This window comes from Ursus maritimus, unplaced genomic scaffold, assembly GCF_017311325.1.
Source record: "Ursus maritimus isolate PB19 unplaced genomic scaffold, ASM1731132v1 scaffold_12, whole genome shotgun sequence".
Lineage (NCBI taxonomy): Eukaryota > Metazoa > Chordata > Mammalia > Carnivora > Ursidae > Ursus > Ursus maritimus.
In genome coordinates, this window is record NW_024423564.1 from 3,685,188 (window position 1) to 3,704,415 (window position 19,228).

At 42.4% G+C, this 19,228-nt stretch overlaps 1 protein-coding gene across 1 annotated transcript in view; it reads left to right on the plus strand.

Annotated features, from left to right (window-relative positions):
- RNF115 (ring finger protein 115) overlaps positions 1 to 17,954 on the plus strand; it is an 84,601-nt gene extending 66,647 nt beyond the window's left edge. Inside the window, exons 5-9 of the mRNA XM_008707769.2 lie at positions 10,007 to 10,078; positions 11,262 to 11,334; positions 12,282 to 12,375; positions 15,249 to 15,364; positions 16,277 to 17,954. Of these exons, the coding sequence (XP_008705991.2) occupies positions 10,007 to 10,078; positions 11,262 to 11,334; positions 12,282 to 12,375; positions 15,249 to 15,364; positions 16,277 to 16,408 (487 nt within the window). The 3' untranslated portion in view covers positions 16,409 to 17,954. The remainder of the gene's footprint in view (positions 1 to 10,006; positions 10,079 to 11,261; positions 11,335 to 12,281; positions 12,376 to 15,248; positions 15,365 to 16,276) is intronic.
- The last annotated feature ends 1,274 nt before the right edge of the window (positions 17,955 to 19,228 follow it).

A 19,228-nucleotide genomic window follows, 5' to 3' on the forward strand; every position in this document is an offset into this window, starting at 1 on the left:
AGAAAGAGAGACAGACAGTCAGCAAGAAAGAGAACAGAAACAGGGGAGTGGGAGAGGAAGAAGCAGGCTCCCAGCGGAGGAGCCCGATGAGGGACTCGTTTCTGCAACGCGGGGATCACGCCGTAAGCCGAAGACAGGCTCTCAATGACTGCGCCACCCAGGCGCCCTGGTTGTGGGCTTCTTGATTTTTCAGCCTGCCTTCTGTGTTCTGGGGGAGGGGCCTGCCGCGCCGATACTCAGGCAACCCTGTTTGGGTAGAGTCTCCGTGTCCCCTGCGAGGGGGGGATGTGGACGGGCACGCTGTGAGCTGGTATTTCCAGGCTTTTGTTCTCTGGCAGCTTTCCCTGGCGGTTTGCTGTGCCTCTTCTGAGAGTCAGAGCAGCAGCGGCCGAATCCCAGCCTCTGTCTCAGAACAGAGGGATTGCGGCCTGTTCTCCACTGATGTTCTGGCCACTTTAACTCTGTTACTGTTGGTGCTGCTCAACCCTGCAGCGTCCCGGGATGTGCGCCCCACACCCGGCATCCCAGCCCTCACTTCCAGGGCCGGCGCGTCTCTGTCCTTTGTGTTTCTAACGCCGCCAGCCGCCAGCCGCCCCTGCACGCTCCCAGATCTCCTCCCGGATCTCCTCCCGGATCTCTGGGTCTCAGTATATGCCTGGTGAGCACACCGGGATTCCGGAGTTCCGTGAGAAGCCTCGTGGCGCGCGCACCAGGTTCAGGGTCTCAGTCTGCTGTTTCGCGAGTGCCGACCGCGAGTCCGCCCGCTCCCCCGTGCAGGTGGCCCGCCAGCCGCCAGCCGCCAGCCGCCCCGCGCGCGCTCCTGGAGCTCCCAGTCTCAGTCTGGATCCAGTGAGCACACCGGGATTCCGGAGTTCCATGAGATGCCTGGTGGCGCGAGCTCCCGGCTCACCGGTCTCAGCCCGCTCTCTCGCGGGTGCCGTCCGTGAGTCCGCTCCCCGGTGCAGGTGGCTACCGCTTCCCTGCGCCCGAACGCGGCGGCTCCCTCCCCCTTCCGTTTATCTTCCGATATCTGTGCGTGGTTTCACGGCTCCCCGCTTCGTACCTCAATACTCAGCACTGGAGATGTTCATTTGTAGAGATCCAGATGCATCTTCCTATGTCTCAGGCTGATTCCGTGGTTGTTTAGGCTGGTCTGGTACCTATCCAGCTCGACTCAGGGGACCGGCTGAAAAAGGGGTCCCCTACTCCTCCGCCATCTTACCTCTCCTCCAGTGTTTTGTTTTTTAAGAAGTTATTTATTTGTCAGAGAGAGAGAGTGCACACACAAGCAGGGGGAGCCACAGGCAGAGGGAGAAGCAGGCACCCCACTGAGTGGGGATCCAGATGCAGGATTCCATCCCAGGACCCTGGGGTCATGACCTGAGCTGAACACAGACACTTAACCGACTAAGCCACCCAGGCATCCCCTCACCCAGTGTTTGGAAAGTACATTACAATTTTGTATTTTATAAATTTCTTTTTGATTAGATTTTAGCTTGTCTTCTTCCTGATGATAGTTTGTCCTGTAGATTTGAGGAGTATAACTTTTTATTTTGCTTATCAGGCTTTCAACTGGTTTTTTCCATAGGCTACATCACAGGCTCCTCCTGTTCATTCCACTGATTCCACTGTAGACAGAGTACTTTGTCATTTAAAAAAATCAGATGTCAGAGATTAATTAGCCTTCGTGGGATTATTAATGTGTTCCTTACACCAATTTAGGGAGTTACCTTGAAATGAGATCTGTTTTCTTTGGCTTTTTCAATGACATGAGTGAAACCTCTTTGCAAATGTAAAGATGGGTAAGTCTCACATTGTTCATTCATTCTGCAAATACTTGTGAGAATGTCTAAAGTATGTCCCCTAATCTGCAGCTTTCAAATGATAGTTTATCCAGGTGTAATCAGGTCCTGAATAGACTAGCACATCTTATCTAACCTTAAATGAATCTGACCTGTGCCAGAAGACTAATTTATTAATTTGCAGCTGGGTGTAATCTATTTCAGTGACTGGAAAACTCATTTCTGCTTGTTAGCATAATGCTGTCTTTGAATTTCCCAGATAACAAGAAATCAAAAGCAGTCAAATGGTTGCTTGGTGTATATAGAATAAACAAAAGAGATTATGTAGTCTTTAGGAGAAATTTCATTTGGATTGTGACAAGTCTAAGGGATTATTCATATTTCACCTTAAAGAATGTTTTTTAGGATGGCAAAATATTTATATTTGTCAGTTCTTTTTCCTTGTCTCTATTAGGTCAACACTAACACAATCATCCTTTCCAGACTTCGTAGAGGTTACTACCCATTACTTTGCGCTTATTACATTAAGACCTGTCTTTATTTTAGTGTGTTGTACTCCTTTAACATTTGTTTTTTATGGTTACATTTTAGCCTGGTGTTTTGATCAGCTGTCTCCTGAATCATTTTGTAGGGCAGGTTACTACTAAGGTTTGCTTCCTTAAAAATATGTTCCCGTGAAGGAGATTCTGAGACCGTAGTTTTCTGACCGCTGATCACTACTCACATTTTGAGAATTGACTTTTTTGGTTATTTAGAAATATTAGGGTTTTTTGTTTTTTTGTGTGTTTTTTTTGGTATTAAAAAGGCAGCATTACCCAGAAATAGCCACAGTTATACCCTGATGCATAATCTTGTGGAACTTTAAAAATACAATACCTACATCTGTATCATTGAAATGGAAGTCATACTGTACCTACTTTATCATCCCTCTTTTTATCTTAATAGATTATATATGTCTTTCAGTGTATTTCTGGGCCCCATCTTGGGGTCTTTTAATTCAACAAACATTTGTATATTACTTTGCCAGGTATTATTCCAGGTATTGACTGTACAGTGGTGAACAAAACAGTCAAAAGTTGATTGCCCTTGTGGAGCTTAATAAGGGGGAAGTCAGACAAGCAAAAGAAGTTAAATCAATAGGCTGTTAAGCAGTAGTAAATTCTATGGGGAAGAAAGGCAGAGAAGGGAGATCAGGGAGTATGGGAGAAGTGAAGTTTCAAAAAGTATAGTAAGCTGAGGCCTTACTGAGAAGGCATTTGAATACACATAAAGGAAGTGAGGGAATGAGCTAGGAATGTGCCAACAAGGAGAGGCCAGTTAGAGCAGAGTAAGTGAGGGGGAATAGTAGGAGATGAGGTCACAGAGAAGTTGGCTGGGTGTGGGGCTGGGGAGGAGAGTATTAGATCATATAGATCCTGGTAGACTACCGTAAGGGCTTTTATTCTGAGTGCAGTGGAAACCCAGGGGAAAGTTTAGGGCAGAGAAATGACATGGTCTCACTTTGGTCTTAAAATGATCATTCCAACTGCTATGTTGAGGATAGAATGGGGGGGCTGCAAGGAGCACATGGGCAAGGGCAGAAGCCGAGAAACCATTTAAGAGGCTGTTGCGTTAATCTAAGCTAGAGATGCCAGTGGCTTTGGTGAGGGTAGTGAAAAATGGTTGGATTCTACATATAGCTTGACAGTGGGCATAATAGGATTTGCTGACAGATTGGATATGAGGTGTAACAGAACGAAGAGTTGCAGATTAAAAAAAAGGAGTTAAGGATGCACTAAGGTTTTTGGTCTGAGCAATTGAAAAACGGAGTCACCGTCTGCTGAAATGGGGGACACTAGGAGGAACAGATACTGGGGAGAAGATTCAAGAGTTCAGTTTGGGACACAGTAAGTTTGAGGTGCTTATTACACATTCAGGCGGTGATGTTGAGTAGGCAGAGGTCTTGGGTGGAGATAAAATTTGGAAATGTGGCTTGTATATAAAACTGGGTGAAATTGCCAAGAGTCAGGATAGAAAGTAGAAGAGCTCAGAGAATTGAGCCCTAGGCCCTGATTGATTAGAAGTTTGGAAGATAAAGAGGAATAGACAGAGGGGACAGAAAGGACAACCAAGGAACAAGGAGGAAAACCTAGAGAGAGTATAGCTCTGGAAACTAGATGAAGACTCTTACATGGTCTTAGCATATATCTTCCCTTCCAAACTGTGTGGATTGATTTTTCTCTTCCGTGGGTTAAATACACACATCACCCTCCCACCCAACCCTATTTTAGCTGCCTATTACTTTAACAAGACAAGGTTTTATGTTTTTAACAATAAGAAAATTCACTGTAAGTACTGCATGTATCAGCTGAAGATAATCTCCTCACAATAACTCTTAAACTTACTAAGTCACCCCGAGCAGCCTCTCTTTGTTTGTGCTGCAGAGATGCGGAACCAGCATCTGACTTCCAAGGAGTAAGCAGCCAAGAGAAGGGAATCAGCAGCTCATCAGCCGAGGCGTCCCTGGCAACTCCAAGCATTTATGTAGGATCAGGTTTAGAGCTAGGAACTAGTCTCTTTCTCAGAGTTAATTATTACCATTACTTACTGGTTAGTTCAAGCATGTGGTAATTTGCTCTTCTAGTTATTAGCAAGCAAGGAGAGTATATTATTTATTGCTGTGTAACAGATTCCCCTGGAATTGAGCAGCATATAGCAATAGACATTATTTTCTCACAGTTTCTGAGGGCCAGAAATTTGGGAGCAGCTTAGCTAGGTGGTTCTGGTCAAGTGTTTCATGAGGTTATAATCAAAATGTCAACTGTGGCTACGGGCATCCGAACACTCAACTGGGACTGGAGGATCTGCTTCCAAGATAAGTCACTCACATGGCTGTTGGCAGGAGGCCTTAATTCCTTACCATGTGGACATTTGCATAGGGGTCTTTCAGGATCCCCGTGACTTGACAGTTGGCTTCCCCAGAGTAAAGTGATCCGAGAGAGAAAGGAAAAGGAAGGAAACCATAATGCCTTTTATATCCTGATCTTGGAAGCCAAACACTGTCATTTTGGCCATATTTTATCTGTAGGAAGTGAGTCACTAGGTCCATCCCACATTCAAAGGGAGAAGAATTCAACTCCACCTCTTGAAGGGAGGAGTATTAAAGAATTTGTAGACATATTTTAAAACTACCATATTTCACCCTGTGGCCGCAAATTACTCACGGTTCTCTCATGTGCAAAATACGCTCCCATCCTCCCAACACCCACCTAAAGCCTTGTCCCTTTATAGCATCAACCTGAAATCCAGGTTGCTAGGTCCAAGTGTGGATGAGGCCCTTCGTTATAGTTCCGCAAGTACACCTTCTTTTGATGTGAACACCTGTAAATTAAAGAAACAAGTTTCCTGCCCCTCACGCACCCAACATATAGTGATGGAACAGGCATGTACTAAAAAGGTAGAGATTCCTATTTAAAAAGGGAGTAAATAGGAGGCACAAGTCACTGATTCATAGCAATTTTTCTTTTATCTGGATTAATGTTGGAAGTTTCTTGATTAGGACGTTGTTCTTTTGCCCAAGAATACTGTTCTGTGGCTTTTGTTTCCTCCTCCGAGGCTCTTGGTTTCACCCTATGAGTTTTCTTTTCCATGAAAAGTGGTTCAGATTTGCAGCTGCATAGTTTTCTTAGTCTGCTTTTGAGGGCCCAAGAGGCTTCTTTTTATTTTGTTTGACTCTGTGCCTTTCAGTGTAACCGGGCAGCTTTTCTTTTTAAAACTTAGGGTCTCCTGTGAATATTACTGAGATTCCTGCCATAAACAAAAGCCACACCCACAAATCTCTTCCAAATAATCTCCTTTCTCCCTTGGGCTTCTGGGATTACTGAGGGACAGTACTTGCAGTGGATAGAATTTTATCCTCCAAAAAGATACATTCAGGTCCTGTGAATGTGACTTTATTTGGCATAAGGTCTTTACAGATGTAATCAAGTTAAGGTGAGATCATATTGGGTTAGAGTGGGCCCAACTGCAATGGCTGGTATTCTTAGAAGAGAAAAATTTGAACACAGAAGACACAGGAAAGAAAGTCACTTGAAGACTAAGGCAGAGATTAGAGTAATGTGTCTGCAAGCCAAGAAACAGCAAAGATTGCTGGGAACTAGAAGAGAGGCATGGAACAGATTTTCCCTCAGAGCCTCCAGAAGGAACTAACCCTAACAACATCTTTTAATTTTTTTTTTAAAAGATTATTTATTTATTTGACAGAGAGAGACAGCCAGCGAGAGAGGGAACATAAGCAGGGGGAGTGGGAGAGGAGCAGGGGGAGTGGGAGAGGAAGAAGCACTCTCCCAGTGAAAGAGGAGCCTGATGTGGGGCTCGATCCGAGGACTCTGGGATCACACCCTGAGCCGAAGGCAGACGCTTAACGACTGAGCCACCCAGGCGCCCCTAACCCTAACAACATCTTGATTTCAGAGTCTGGCTTCCAAAACTATAAGAGAATAAATTCATTCCTTTTGAAACTATATAGTTTGTGGGAATTTGTTATGGTAGCGCTTGGGGACTAATACAACACTCTTAAATTTCTTGGAAGCCCAGTTGTTTAACTGAGTAGTTCTTTAAGCTATATAGAGCTTTCTGAGGTCTTAACAAAAAATTTTTATAGCCACATTCTAGGCTTCCTTGTTAACCATTTTCTTTCAGCAGCCTGGATTTGATCTTCCCTTGGAAGCCATTTCTTAATTTTAGTATCATTTACCATCTGGAGAGGCTGGGAATTTTCGGAATTATTTAGTCTTGACTCCCTTTTTGTTTAACTGTCCTTCTCCATAGGGGTATCTGGCTGGCTCAGTTGGAAGAGCATGTGACCCTTAATCTTGGGGTTTTGAGTTTGAGCCCTGTGTTGGGTGTAGAAATTACTTAAAAAAATTTTTTTTTTAAAAATAAACTTTATCCTTTCTTTTAATTTATCCTTCTCTTCTTGCATTTTAATGTAAGCAGCAAGAAGAAGCAAGGGGTACCTTTAGCATTCTTGTCTGGACATCTTGTTAGCTAGACTGTTACCCAGTTCATGAGCCACAACTACTACTTCACGTCATGGCAAGCAACAACTTTTGCTACTACATAACAAGGATCCCTTTCCCTCCAGTTTCCAAGAAGATTTTTCTCACTGAAGTTCTCACCTATAAATTCCTCAAAGGCCATCATACTTCTACTATTTCTTCAAGGCTCTTCAAACTTTCACTGGTACTCTCCTCAGAGTCCTTTCAACTTTTACCCTCCGTTGGGTTCTAAATCTACTCACACATTTTAGGTTTTTGATGTAACGCACTTCCAGATATGAAAATCTGAATTAGTTATCTATTGCTGTGTAACGGATTACACTACAGCTTAGTGGCTGAAAATAACAAACATTAATTATCTCATAGATTCCTTAGGTCAGGAATTTGGGGCAGTTTAGCTGGGTGGTTCTGGCCCAGTGTCTTACGAGCTTTTAGTGAAGACATTGGCTATTACTGCAGTCATCTGAAGGATCATCTGAGAATTACTCATACTCTGGCAAATTTGTTCTGGCTATTGGGAGGCTTCAGTTCCTTATCATGTGGGCCTTTATCAGACTGCTTGACATGGCACTTTCCCAAAGAAAGTGATTCAAGAGAGAGCACAGTGCTCTTTATGACCTAATCCTGGAAGTCACAGATTATCCTGCCATATTCCATTGTTAAGAAGTAAGTGACAGTTTGTACTGGCTTAAAACAGACACCTAAATCAATGGAACAGAATAGAGAGCTTAGAAATAAACTCAAAGGACCAAGAATATGCAATGGGGAAAGGGCAGTTTCTTCAACAAATGATGTTGGGAAAACTAGACCACTGTCTTATACCATACATAAAAATTAACTCAGAATGGATTGAATGTAAGACCCAAAACCATAAACCTTTTAGAGGGGAACATAAGCGGTAACCTCTTTGACATCTGTGTGTAATGATTTTTTGGATCTGACTTCAAAAGTAAAGGCAACAAAAGCAAGAACAGACAAGCTAACAGACTAAAGAGCTTCTGCATAACAAAGGAAACTGTCAACAGAATGAAAAGGCAACTGTTGAATGGGAGAATTTGCAAATCTGATAAGGGATTAATAGCCAGAATATATAAAAGACTCATATAATGCAATACTAAAAAAGAAAACCAATCTGATTAAAAAATGGATCAGAAGATCTGAATAGCTGTTTTCCTGAAGAAGATACACAGATGGCCAAAACGTACAAGAAAATGTGCTCCACATCATTAAGCAGGGAAATATAAATCAAAATGACAATGAAATGTCACCTCACACCTGTTAGAATGGCTGTTATCAAAAAGACAAGAAATAACAAGTGTTGGCGAGGATGTGAAGAAAAGAAAACCCTTGTGAACTGTTGGTGGGAATGTAGATTGGTGCACCCACTATGGAAAACAGTATGTTGGTTCCTCAAGAAATAAAAATAAAACTACCATATGATCGAGCAATTCTACTTCTGGGTATTATCTAAAGAAGATGAAAATCTTAATTCAGAAAGATATCTGCACCCCTCTATTCATTACAATATTATTTATAATAGCCAAGACATGGAGACAACCTAGGTGTCCATTGATCGATAATGGATAAAGAAAATGTGATTTGTATAAATATACACCAAACACACACACGCGCGCGCGTGTGCAAGAATATTACTTGGCAAAAAAACCCAACAAAAACCTTGCCATTTGCAACAACATGGATGGACCTTGACGGCATTGCGACAAGTGAAATATGTCAGATGGAGAAGGACAAAAATCATATGATCTCACTTATATGTGGAATCTTAATTAAAAAAACAAAGAAACTCATTGATAAAGAGACTAGATTGGTAGTTGCCAGAGGTAGGGGGTAGGGTGTGAGCAAAATAGAAGGGGGTCCAAAGGTTCAAACTTCTAGTTATAAAATAAATAGTGGGGATGTAATGTACAGCATGGTGACTATATCATCAGGGAAGTGTAAATCAAAACCGTAAAGATATTATAGTTCATTACAGTTAATTATAGGTAACTATGGTATTATAGTTAATAATAATATATAACGTATTTGCAAATTGGTAAGAGTAGATCTTAAAAGTTGTAGTCACAAGGAAATAAAAATTTTGTGACTGTATATGGTGGTGAATGTTAACTAGTCTTACTGTGGTGATGATTTACAGTATGTACAGGTGTCGAATCACTGTGTTGCACACCTGAAACTAATAATATTCGTGTGATTATACCTCAATACAAAAAAAAGAGAAGAGTTAAGTCATTAAGTTCAGCCTACACTCGTAGGAGGATCATAAAATAACTTGTGGACATTTTTTTTGTGGACATACTTTAAAACACATAGTCTCTTAGCTATTGTTGAACTTTAGGAATAGGGAGAGTCTAATATTGGCTACTGCCATTGTTTATTGATTGGCCTAATAAAGTGGAAACCAGGGGGTTAAAAGTATATATCTTGTCAATTATATCTCAATGAAGATGGAGGAAAAACATGCATATCACTCACAAAACAAGAGATCTAGTAGAAAAATTTCTTTAGTCTTTTTCTTTTGCCCATTATCTCTTTGGGTAACAAAGATCAACTCACTAATATAAAGGACTGGGTGGATGTGCCATCCTAAGTGTTCAGAATGACGAGTGTCAGGTGTGTGTGTTTGAATGTGTTTGTGTATAGGCAGTTGAAACACCTTTTGAGGGCTAATACAGCATGTTGATAAATGTTGGTAAAATGAGATTAGTCTCAAAACATTTTTTTTTACAGGGCTCTTTGAATAATATCTTACACAGAAACCCAATGTGTAAAATATATAAAAATGGAACAACTGTTGTTACAGGATGGGCCCAGATCCCACTGATTTAGCATCCCTTTCAACCTCATGTTGCTGCCAGCGATCCAAGGAACATAGTTTGAAAACTACACCACGTGATCAGTCCCTTTCACGCCTAATTCACCAAAAAATCTATTAATACATAAGATCGTAGAGCTCAACAAGACAGCTGTAATAGCAAAATAGCACTTTACCAGGTAGCTGGTTGATTTCTGGTGTTATGTGCTGTATAATGACCAGTGAAAACCCATGGTAGTTTGGAGAAGGAGTTGGTGATTGGTCAGCCATTTATATCTGTAGAATACTTTCATTGGTCTGTTGTCTTACCTAATTGTTTTTTCCTCCAACAGAATAATACAACAGATCTTTACAGGATTCTTTGCAAATTCTGCAGTTCCTGGATCCTCACATCCTTTTTCCTGGTAAGTAACTAATCGCTTTCTGTCTTACTTTGCTAGAGAAGCAGCATTTTAGGTATCTGTACCATTGCGAGAAAGAGCAAGAGCTGCATAGGTGAGTATAAAGATTTGATTGCAGACTGTTAGATTGCCTTTATTTGCTGAGCCCAGACTTAATCAGAACTTATTTTTTATTGCTCAGTCTCCTGAGGGCCATCCTGGTCTCCCAGGATGTCCAGGCACTGGATGTCTCGGTTTCGGTTCATATTCTGGTTTGAGAGTTGTGTTGAGAGGGGAATGAGATGGTCCCTGCCAGTCCTCGTATCTGAACTTGCAGGTTTCTTTTCTAGATCATATGGGAAGATTTTATTCCTTGAGAATTTCTGAAATTAAAAACATGTTGCTTAACTTCCTTTTCTCAAAGTAAGAAGGTTTGTCAGAAGAAACAAAGGCTGTAATTTCAGTATCAGAGTGACACTTAAGTACGGTAGGGGTTAAGATAGAATTTCCTCTTGTCTGGACAATTACGTGCTACTTCTGACTCTGCCCCAGAAGGCTCCTTTGCTCAGAGAGATCTCAGTCCTTCCACACAGTTACCCTATTTTCCAGCCTCTTGTTTCTTTTAACATGTTCCAGCCAAAGAGTCTGGACATCTGTCCTCCAGGGTAGTGCACCGGCGGCTCCAGAAAGAGGTACTGCCAAGTCCCTTTTGTAATCGCTCTAAGTTGTGATTCAGAGAGACGGCTGTGGCTGTTTCTCTACTTGAAAGCTCCTCATTGTCGAGGACCATGGGCAGCCTCTTAGAATGAAGGAAGTCTGCTATAGATTTTGGCCAGTCACAAAGGGAAAACTCTCCTTAAAAAGCAGCTCCATCTATGTTTACTGTAATTGGGCACAGAGAAGACAAACTTTTCTTAGCCAATAGGCAGTGAGTCACTTTTTTTGCTCTGGTGTGTCATGTGGTATTTTAGGTAGCTTCATATTTTATGTTCTATTCAATTAAGTAAAAATTCCTTACAAGAATAAGAGACTACTTCCAGATAATCTGTTTGACCTTAAAAATACTGAAAAATTCTTTGCCACTTGATTTTTAGAGAACTAGTGACTTTCCAGCTCTGAGAGAGAGCAGGATCTGCCAGTTTTTTCTGTGGTGAAAGGCAGAGCCTGGTCACTCCATCTAATGCTGTCTGTCTCATCTCATGTATAGGAGCGGGATGCTGCACTCCAACCCTGGGGACTATGCCTGGGGTCAGACAGGGCTTGATGCCATTGTAACCCAGGTGAGGAGCTGCCTTTTGAGGGTGTCTGTTCAGTGTGTCTCATGGTTCCACAGGCTTCCTGCTTTCCTTCTGCTACTTTCTGAAATGGCAGTCACTCTGCTTTTCCTAATATTTTGAGCTTGTGGGTTTCCATTTTACTGAAGGGATAAATGGTTTATGGGTTTAGTTTAGCATCCATGTACCTTCTAGGTCCTAGGGACTTTCTAGACGATGGCTTCACCTCCATAGGAAGAAAAGACTTCTCCTATAACAAACAGTATTTTGTATTTTTGGCCTCTTGTTCAGTCCTATGAGGATCCTATCAACAGGTGCTTCACAAAAAAGAAGGGTCTCCTCACATGTTGAAGCAGGGATTTCTGCTAGATGGAACAAAGTAGGGGAAGGAAGCAGAGAAAAAGGTATTCCCATGCCATGTATAATTGCTTCCACGTATTTATGTTTATTTTAATTTAATTGGTTTTTCATTTCCCTTGTGAAGTGCTGAAAATAGGAAGCATGTCATTTATATCCAAATCTTCTCATAGGCAGTAATTTACCTATTTCTTGGCTTACTTTATGCTACTTTCCATACTCCCACCCTTTTTTTTCTTTCAGCAGAATGAAATTTGTAGACCAGTTAAGTATTACTTTTTGTTCAGTTGTAGTTTTATTCCTGACATCATAACCCTTATGCTGCCTCTGAAGTTGCTTTATGCCCGGAGGTGGACCTTGCAATGATAGGTTCTTCTGTAGACTTATACTGATGTCACTCTGAAATTGTAAAGGAGTTATGAGTGTTCTGGCGGCAGGAAAGGGGGAACCCAAGCCTCTCAGAGCCTTGCAGAAATAAGAGCAACTAACATTTCTAATATATGCACTGTTTGTTCTCAGCTGGAGCAGCTCCGTCCCCAGGGATAGTGGGATATCTGCCACTTCTTCTTCTTCTTTTTCTTTTTCCTTTTTTGTAGCTTTTAGGACAACTGGAAAACACAGGGCCTCCCCCAGCTGACAAGGAAAAGATCACATCTCTTCCAACAGTGCCAGTAACTCAGGAACAAGTTGGTAGGTTCAATTCTATACTTATTCTGTTAACTTCGTATCTCTGTTCTAAATCCTAGCACCTTCCTGTACGAAGGGTCGTCAAGGGAAGCTATAGCACTCCTCAAAGTCCTACCTGGGTGTCATTTATGGAAGATGCCCACCTTTTCATTAGGGTTAGTCATATTGATACAGAGTGGACAAACCTTTTTTTAAATTGTAAAGAGAAAGGAAGAGAGTTTTATTCAAGCCTAAGTTAAGTTAGGACAGTTGCTGTGGTTGCACAGTCTTTCATAAAGAAGAGGGAGCTCCAGGGAAAGACCATTTGGTGAAGCGTTATGTATGTTTTTATGTTTGTTTTGAGGTAGGCTCCATACCGAACATGGGGCTTGAACTCGTGACCCTGAGATCAAGAGTTGCATATGTACTGACTGAGCCAGCCAGGTGCCCCTGTTTTTAATATAGTTGCAAATCATTATGACAAAGGACAGTTCAGAAAGTTACAGACTTTATGTTTTGTAGTATGTGCAAATCTGTATGACTTTAATCATACGGGAACTAGGGAAGTTTTTTTGTTTTTCCTATCTTTATGTTTGGAATGCTCCTTTTTGGTTTTTTTTTTTTTTTTTTTAAACAAAGCAGATGTACAGTGTGTGCTCAGTGCAGAAGTAGAGCCCATGCTTTGAGGTTTTGTGGAGTCATTTTGACTTTGGTAAATGTAAAGTATATGGATTCCCTGGGGCCCAGGAGCAGAGCCTGCAAATGTTGAAAGCTGAGAATTTCTTTCATCAGCCAGCAAGTATTTCCTCAGCAGCCACAGTGTCCTTTTGCCATGCAGGAAACAAAGAGGTACAAGATAAGACTTGATTTCTTGAAGAGCTTACCAGGGGAAGCAAAACTCAACTAAACGATTAGAAAACAGTATAAAAAATAGTATTGAGCAGATGATACAGAGAAAGAAAAAATGGGAGGCTGGGAATTTGTTTCATAATTACTCTGTCAGATACAGTTAGGGACTTTAGACATAGATATAATTTTTTTTTTTTTAAAGATTTTATTTATTTATTCGACAGAGATAGAGACAGCCAGCAAGAGAGGGAACACAAGCAGGGGGAGTGGGAGAGGAAGAAGCAGGCTCATAGCGGAAGAGCCTGACGTGGGGCTCGATCCCAGAACGCCGGGATCACGCCCTGAGCCGAAGGCAGACGCTTAACCGCTGTGCCACCCAGGCGCCCCTAGACATAGATATAATTTTTAAGCGCTGAAGGAATTTGGTGACAAGGAGCATTATTTTGGACTAAGAGTTTCTCTCCCCCAAATTCCATTTTAAGTTAGAGAAGATTTTAAAGACAAGATAGGCCATCTTAGGCCATTCTGTTCAAGGAAAAGTATGAACCAGTGTGAGAATGTCAGCATGGACAGTGTCTGAATCAGGTATAAGGAGAGTGACCTTATTAGCCCTGAAATAGAATGTGGTTTGGGGATAGTGGAGGCATGACTGGTTAGGAAGGGTGGGGCCTTTCTGTGTAGACCTTGAAACTGGCAGAGTAGTTTGGCTGGATATTTTAGATAGGAGGCAAGTTTCATAGCTTCCCATGTGGAGCATTGAAGGAATTTAGGTGGTCTTTAGGGAAGATTAGTTTGGAGGTAGTGTGTCAAACAGATTGGAAGGCAAAGAAAGCAGAAGCAGGGATTTAAGGGGCTGCTGCAACATCTAGGTGGGGTGCAGGTAATGGTGGCAGTGCTAACAGGGAAGGGTAGACTCAATATCGCTTTGAAGAAAGGCTTTCATCACATTGCATAATAGGGTAAAGAAGGGACAAGGGTCAAAGAGGACTCAAAAGTTTTGCAGCTTGGGAACTACAGAGCTGGTGTTGCCATCTCTCAGGTGGGGGAATTGTGAGCGGGCCCTGTTTTGGGTGCAGAAGTGATGTGATATTTTTAATTTTGAACTTGTTGATTTTGAGGTACCAGCTGGGCATCCAAGTAAAGATGAGGTGGGGATTGGTATGAAGCTAGTATTAGGAAAAATTAGCTGGTTGCAAAGCTTAGGTAAATTTGGAGGGTTGAAGGCTAGGGTCAAGGATACTACCTGGGAGGCTGTTCCAGTAGACCAGACGTAAGAAATAAAAGCTGGAATTGAGGTAAAGGTGTTAGGGAAGAGTGGAGAGGAAGGAGTAAATCTATTAAGTGGTAGTCTCACTCCAGGTCCTTGACTGCTGTGGGTACGTAGGAGGCCCTGGCCACTGGAGAGAGACACTTGCTGGTATTTGGGAAATACTGACTTTACTGACTGGTACTCCCAATTTAGTTTGTAGCCATTTCCTCACGAAGAGTGTTACTTGTCTCTAGACTTGGAACCTGAGCTGTCCTTGGGCTTTGCAATTCTGCAGCACCACCTCCTGGTACAGCTTTTAATTAATAGCTTGTACAGAGGGCTTTAGGACAAGCACGCTGAAGGAGAGTGGAAAGTAGCAGGGTAAAAATGGCTTGAGACACTGACTGGGAGCTGCTAAGATTGCCGAGATGCATCCCTTGGCTGTGGTTGATGATTGCCTGTGTTTACTAAGTAGAAACTGCCAGAAGGCTATCACACGTCAGGGAAGGTGTTTTTCCTGTTTTACTTAAAGGATGATCTAAGCCCCGGTTTATTTTTTTCCAAGTCTTGACATTGAAAAGTAGACCTTACATAGTTTCTGTGTAAGCCTTACTTAAGGCCATTCATGTCCCTGTCTACTACCACCTCCTCCATTTTGAAATAAAATTCCTGCTTCCTACCTCCTCCACCTAGGCTGCGCTTTGTATCTTCATGGATTCCTTTGGTTAAAGACACTGGGCTAGTTTTTTCTTCTTTCTTTTTGCTCGCTTACTTTAGAAGGCATTTCCTCCTCCAACAGATATGGGTTTAGAGTGTCCAGTGTGCAAAGAAGATTACACAGTTGAAGAGGAAGTCCGGCAGTTACCCTGCAACCACGTCTTCCACAGCAGTTGTATTGTACCGTGGTTAGAACTGGTGAGTACAGACAGCTGCCCCGTGTGATGGACCATCTCTGCCAGTCACATCTCCTTGGGGTGGGAGTATGGTTTGGGGTTCATAGAGAGCCTCGCAGAGCAGATTCTAGTCCCTGGTAATTCCTGCTGGCGCCATTACCGTGTCTTAGATCACTTGTTGTTTGTAACTTCTCTGACCGGAGGTTACCAAACCACAGCCTACAGGTCTTGGGCCTGCCACATGATTTGTAAATGAAGTTTTCTTGGAACACAACTACACTCATTTGTTTACAGTTGTCTATGGCTACTTTTGTGCTGTGTCAGCAGAGTTGAGTGGTTGCGGCACAGGTGTTATGGCCTGTGAAGTCTAAAATATTTACTGCCAGTCCCTTCACAGAAAGTTTGCTGACCCCTGCTCTAGACCATCTCAGGTCACTGTTTGTTTGTTTGTTTGTTTGTTTCTTTTTTTTTTAAATTTTATTTATTTATTTGAGAGAGAGAAAGAGCACACAAGCGTGGGGGGGGCGGTGTGGAGTGTTGGGGGGGGCAGAGGGAGAAGCATACTCCCCGCTGAGCAGGGAACCTGACATGGGGCTTCATCCCAGGACCCTGAGATCATGACCTGAGCTAAGGGTGGATGCTTAACTGACTGAGCCACCCAGGTGCCCCCAAATCACTGTTTCTGGTTAGTTCTGTTTGGTGATGAGTGGTATCTGTTGTTAAGTTGCTGGCCTAGAATTCTCTCTGTCATTTCTGTTTGAGGTTTTGTTTGGAAGGTGTCCTGGTGTTACACCTTTGAGCCCAGTGTGCACTGTGTGAGAATACGTGCCCTTTCTGTTTCTCTACCTGCCAGCTCTCAGGGTTTCGTAAGTGTTTAGCACTTCCAGCTTCTCAGGTCACGCTATTTACGTGGACTGATATCTTTCTGTTTCAGCATGACACGTGTCCTGTATGTAGGAAGAGCTTAAATGGTGAGGACTCTACTCGGCAAACCCAGAGCTCTGAGGCCTCTGCAAGCAACAGATATAGCAGTGACAGCCAGCTACATGACCGATGGACTTTCTGAAGCTAAAGCCTGCATCTGAGCCAGGGCTGTGGTAGTCTTCTTATCACAGCTGTCAATTGTATCAAAACAAAAAAATAGTAGGTGGATTTAGGAATCGCATAAGAAACCCCAACCCATAATATTAATGCAGTGAGTGTTTTTCTTCTCTAAATTTAAAGTTAGTATCTGCAGATGGAATTGTATCTACAACCAAATGCCTCTTATTCCTGAATTCAGAGCGATACTTTTGTAAGTGTGAAACTTGATTATGTGGGTTTCCCCCGCCAGAATAGAATCACTTTACCTTAAAGTCTAGCTAGGGTCCCACTATCTGTCATGTTCTCTTGTAGTGGATGTTTCCACCTCCTTCTCTAACCTCCACTCTACCATTAGTGTATTTTATAGTAGATGCAGTGGAACCACAGCCGTGAAGTCCTGCTGATATAAAGTCTTTCTGTTTTAATTGTACAAAAGCATCTACTCTTGGCCATATTAGCCACAAAGCAAGATCAGATTAATTCAGGAATCTGAGACTAATGATTTTGTTTTGTTTTGAATCCTCAGAAAATCAAAGAAAAATAACAGTGGGGAGGAGAAAGTGGCTGATCATTGTATTCTTTGATTTTCTCATTTTAATTTTTAAAGACTACTTCACAAGGTGCAGTTTCTGCAGAAGCCAACATGACATATCTTAGGAATCTTACGTTGGTGGGAATCTGATTCTGGTTCCCTTTTGGAAATGAGTTGGGCAGCATACAGGCACAGAAGGACAGGTATTTGAAATCTTTGTTTCTGAGGTTTCTTTAATGACCCCCAACTCATTGTTTACTGCCTTTTGTCATGGGGACCTTAAAATAATTTCCCTCAGAAATAGAATTCCTTCGTTACTGCTTCTACAGCCAATTCACTGTTTTTAGTAATTCATTGGTCTTCAGGAATTGAGATTTCACATTGTCTCATTTTAATTTTTTAAGCCCTTTTATCATCTCTGAAATCTTTCTGTTCTGCTTGGTTCTGGTTGTACTTGGAATCAGACTGATTATTGTGATCATGCCCGAAACAGCTTGGCCTGGAGAGGTGGGCCTTCTGTTTCCAGCCTAACAGTGTCTCATTGCACATGCTCTCTGAAGCATTTACGTGTTTAAAGTTGAATAAACGAAGAAGATCAAGAAAGTTGTTGGAACTTCAGAGTCTCAAAAGGAAATGATGGGGGCGTGTAACCACTGTTAGCACACCACAGAAGGTGATGGGGGCTCCATTTGTCTGGTCACATCAGCCCTCATAGTTTGGAATGATTTGAACAAGAAGGCCACTCTTTGGTGAGTGTCTTTCTTGGCTAGGAGTCTTTCCTCGGTTTTTGTTGACTATCATACGCTGGTTTTGGGGGTGAGGGAAGGGGTTAGAGATATCTTTGTACTTTGGTAGAGGAGAAAGAAGTAGGGGAGGGAAGAGAGAAAGTGGGATAGTAGCTTGCTGAATTAACAGCCTGCCTCTAAAATTGTGACCATAAGGTATGATTCATGTTGGGCCCAGAGGGAATAAAAGATGTTTTCTCCTCTGCCTCTCATGTTATACCTCTGCAGAGATCATTTCTTTGGAGAATGTGAGTTATTTACTATGGGTATCGATGTGTAGCCTGAAACTACACATTGGTTTTGAGGGGGGGCGGGTGATCGGGTCAAGAAGCTGGGGGCGGGGGGGAGGTATATTCTGAATATTTAATCACCACTGCATAGATAGAGAAAGACCATGCTGAGGTTTGAGCACATTGTAGTTTTCAAATAGAACAGTGTCCACTGTCTCGGAAAAAGTATGACAGCCAGAAATTATCGTCTCCCTGTTAAGAGTCTGGAGATGCCAGGCCAAATGGTTGTATTTTTACTATACCTAGAAAACTAGAGAACCAGAAAGTATCTGAGTAGCTGACAAAGGGTCAGAAACAAGTACTGGGGGCGCCTGGGTGGCACAGCGGTTAAGCGTCTGCCTTCGGCTCAGGGCGTGATCCCGGCATTGTGGGATCGAGCCCCACATCAGGCTCCTCCGCTATGAGCCTGCTTCTTCCTCTCCTGCTCCCCCTGCTTGTGTTCCCTCTCTCGCTGGCTGTCTCTATCTCTGTCAAATAAATAAATAAAATCTTAAAAAAAAAAAAAAGAAGAAACAAGTACTGGATAGGGAGTTACTTTTCAGTACACAGAATAGCAAATAGTGTCAGTCTCAGTTATCTGAAATTTTATTCACTTTTTTTGCTCTGATAGAGGACATGAGGCTCCTTTTGTTGTTTCTAGTACCCTTTACACTTAATGATTCTGTAGTCTTTCTTCTTAGGAGTTACCTCGGAGTTGCAGGTTGGTTAATTTAGGTTAAGGGGTGTACTAGGGTTCTCCAGAGAAACAGAATCAGTAAGGGAATAAGGGATGTGTGTGTGTCTGTGTAAAGAGATTTATTATAAGGAATTAGCTTGTGTGATTACGGAGGCTAAGACGTTTCAAGATCTTCAGTCAGCCAGCCAGTAGATCTTATGGTGTAGTTCTAGTCTGATTCCAAAGGCCTGAGCATGAGGAGAGCCAGTATGAATTCCAATCCAAAAGTTGGTGGAAGTTTTGAGACCCAAGAAAAGCCAATTTTATTTTGTTTTTTTTTTCTAACATTTTATTTATTTGAAAGAGAGGGAGAGCACGAAAGAGTGGGAGAAGCGGACTCCCTGCTGAGCAGAGAGCCCTGCGTAAGGCTTGATCCCAGGACCCTGAGATTATGACCTGAGCCAAAGGTAGATACTTAACTGACTGAGCCACCCAGGCACCCTGAAAAGCCAGTGTTTTAGTTTGAGTCCAGAGGCAGGAA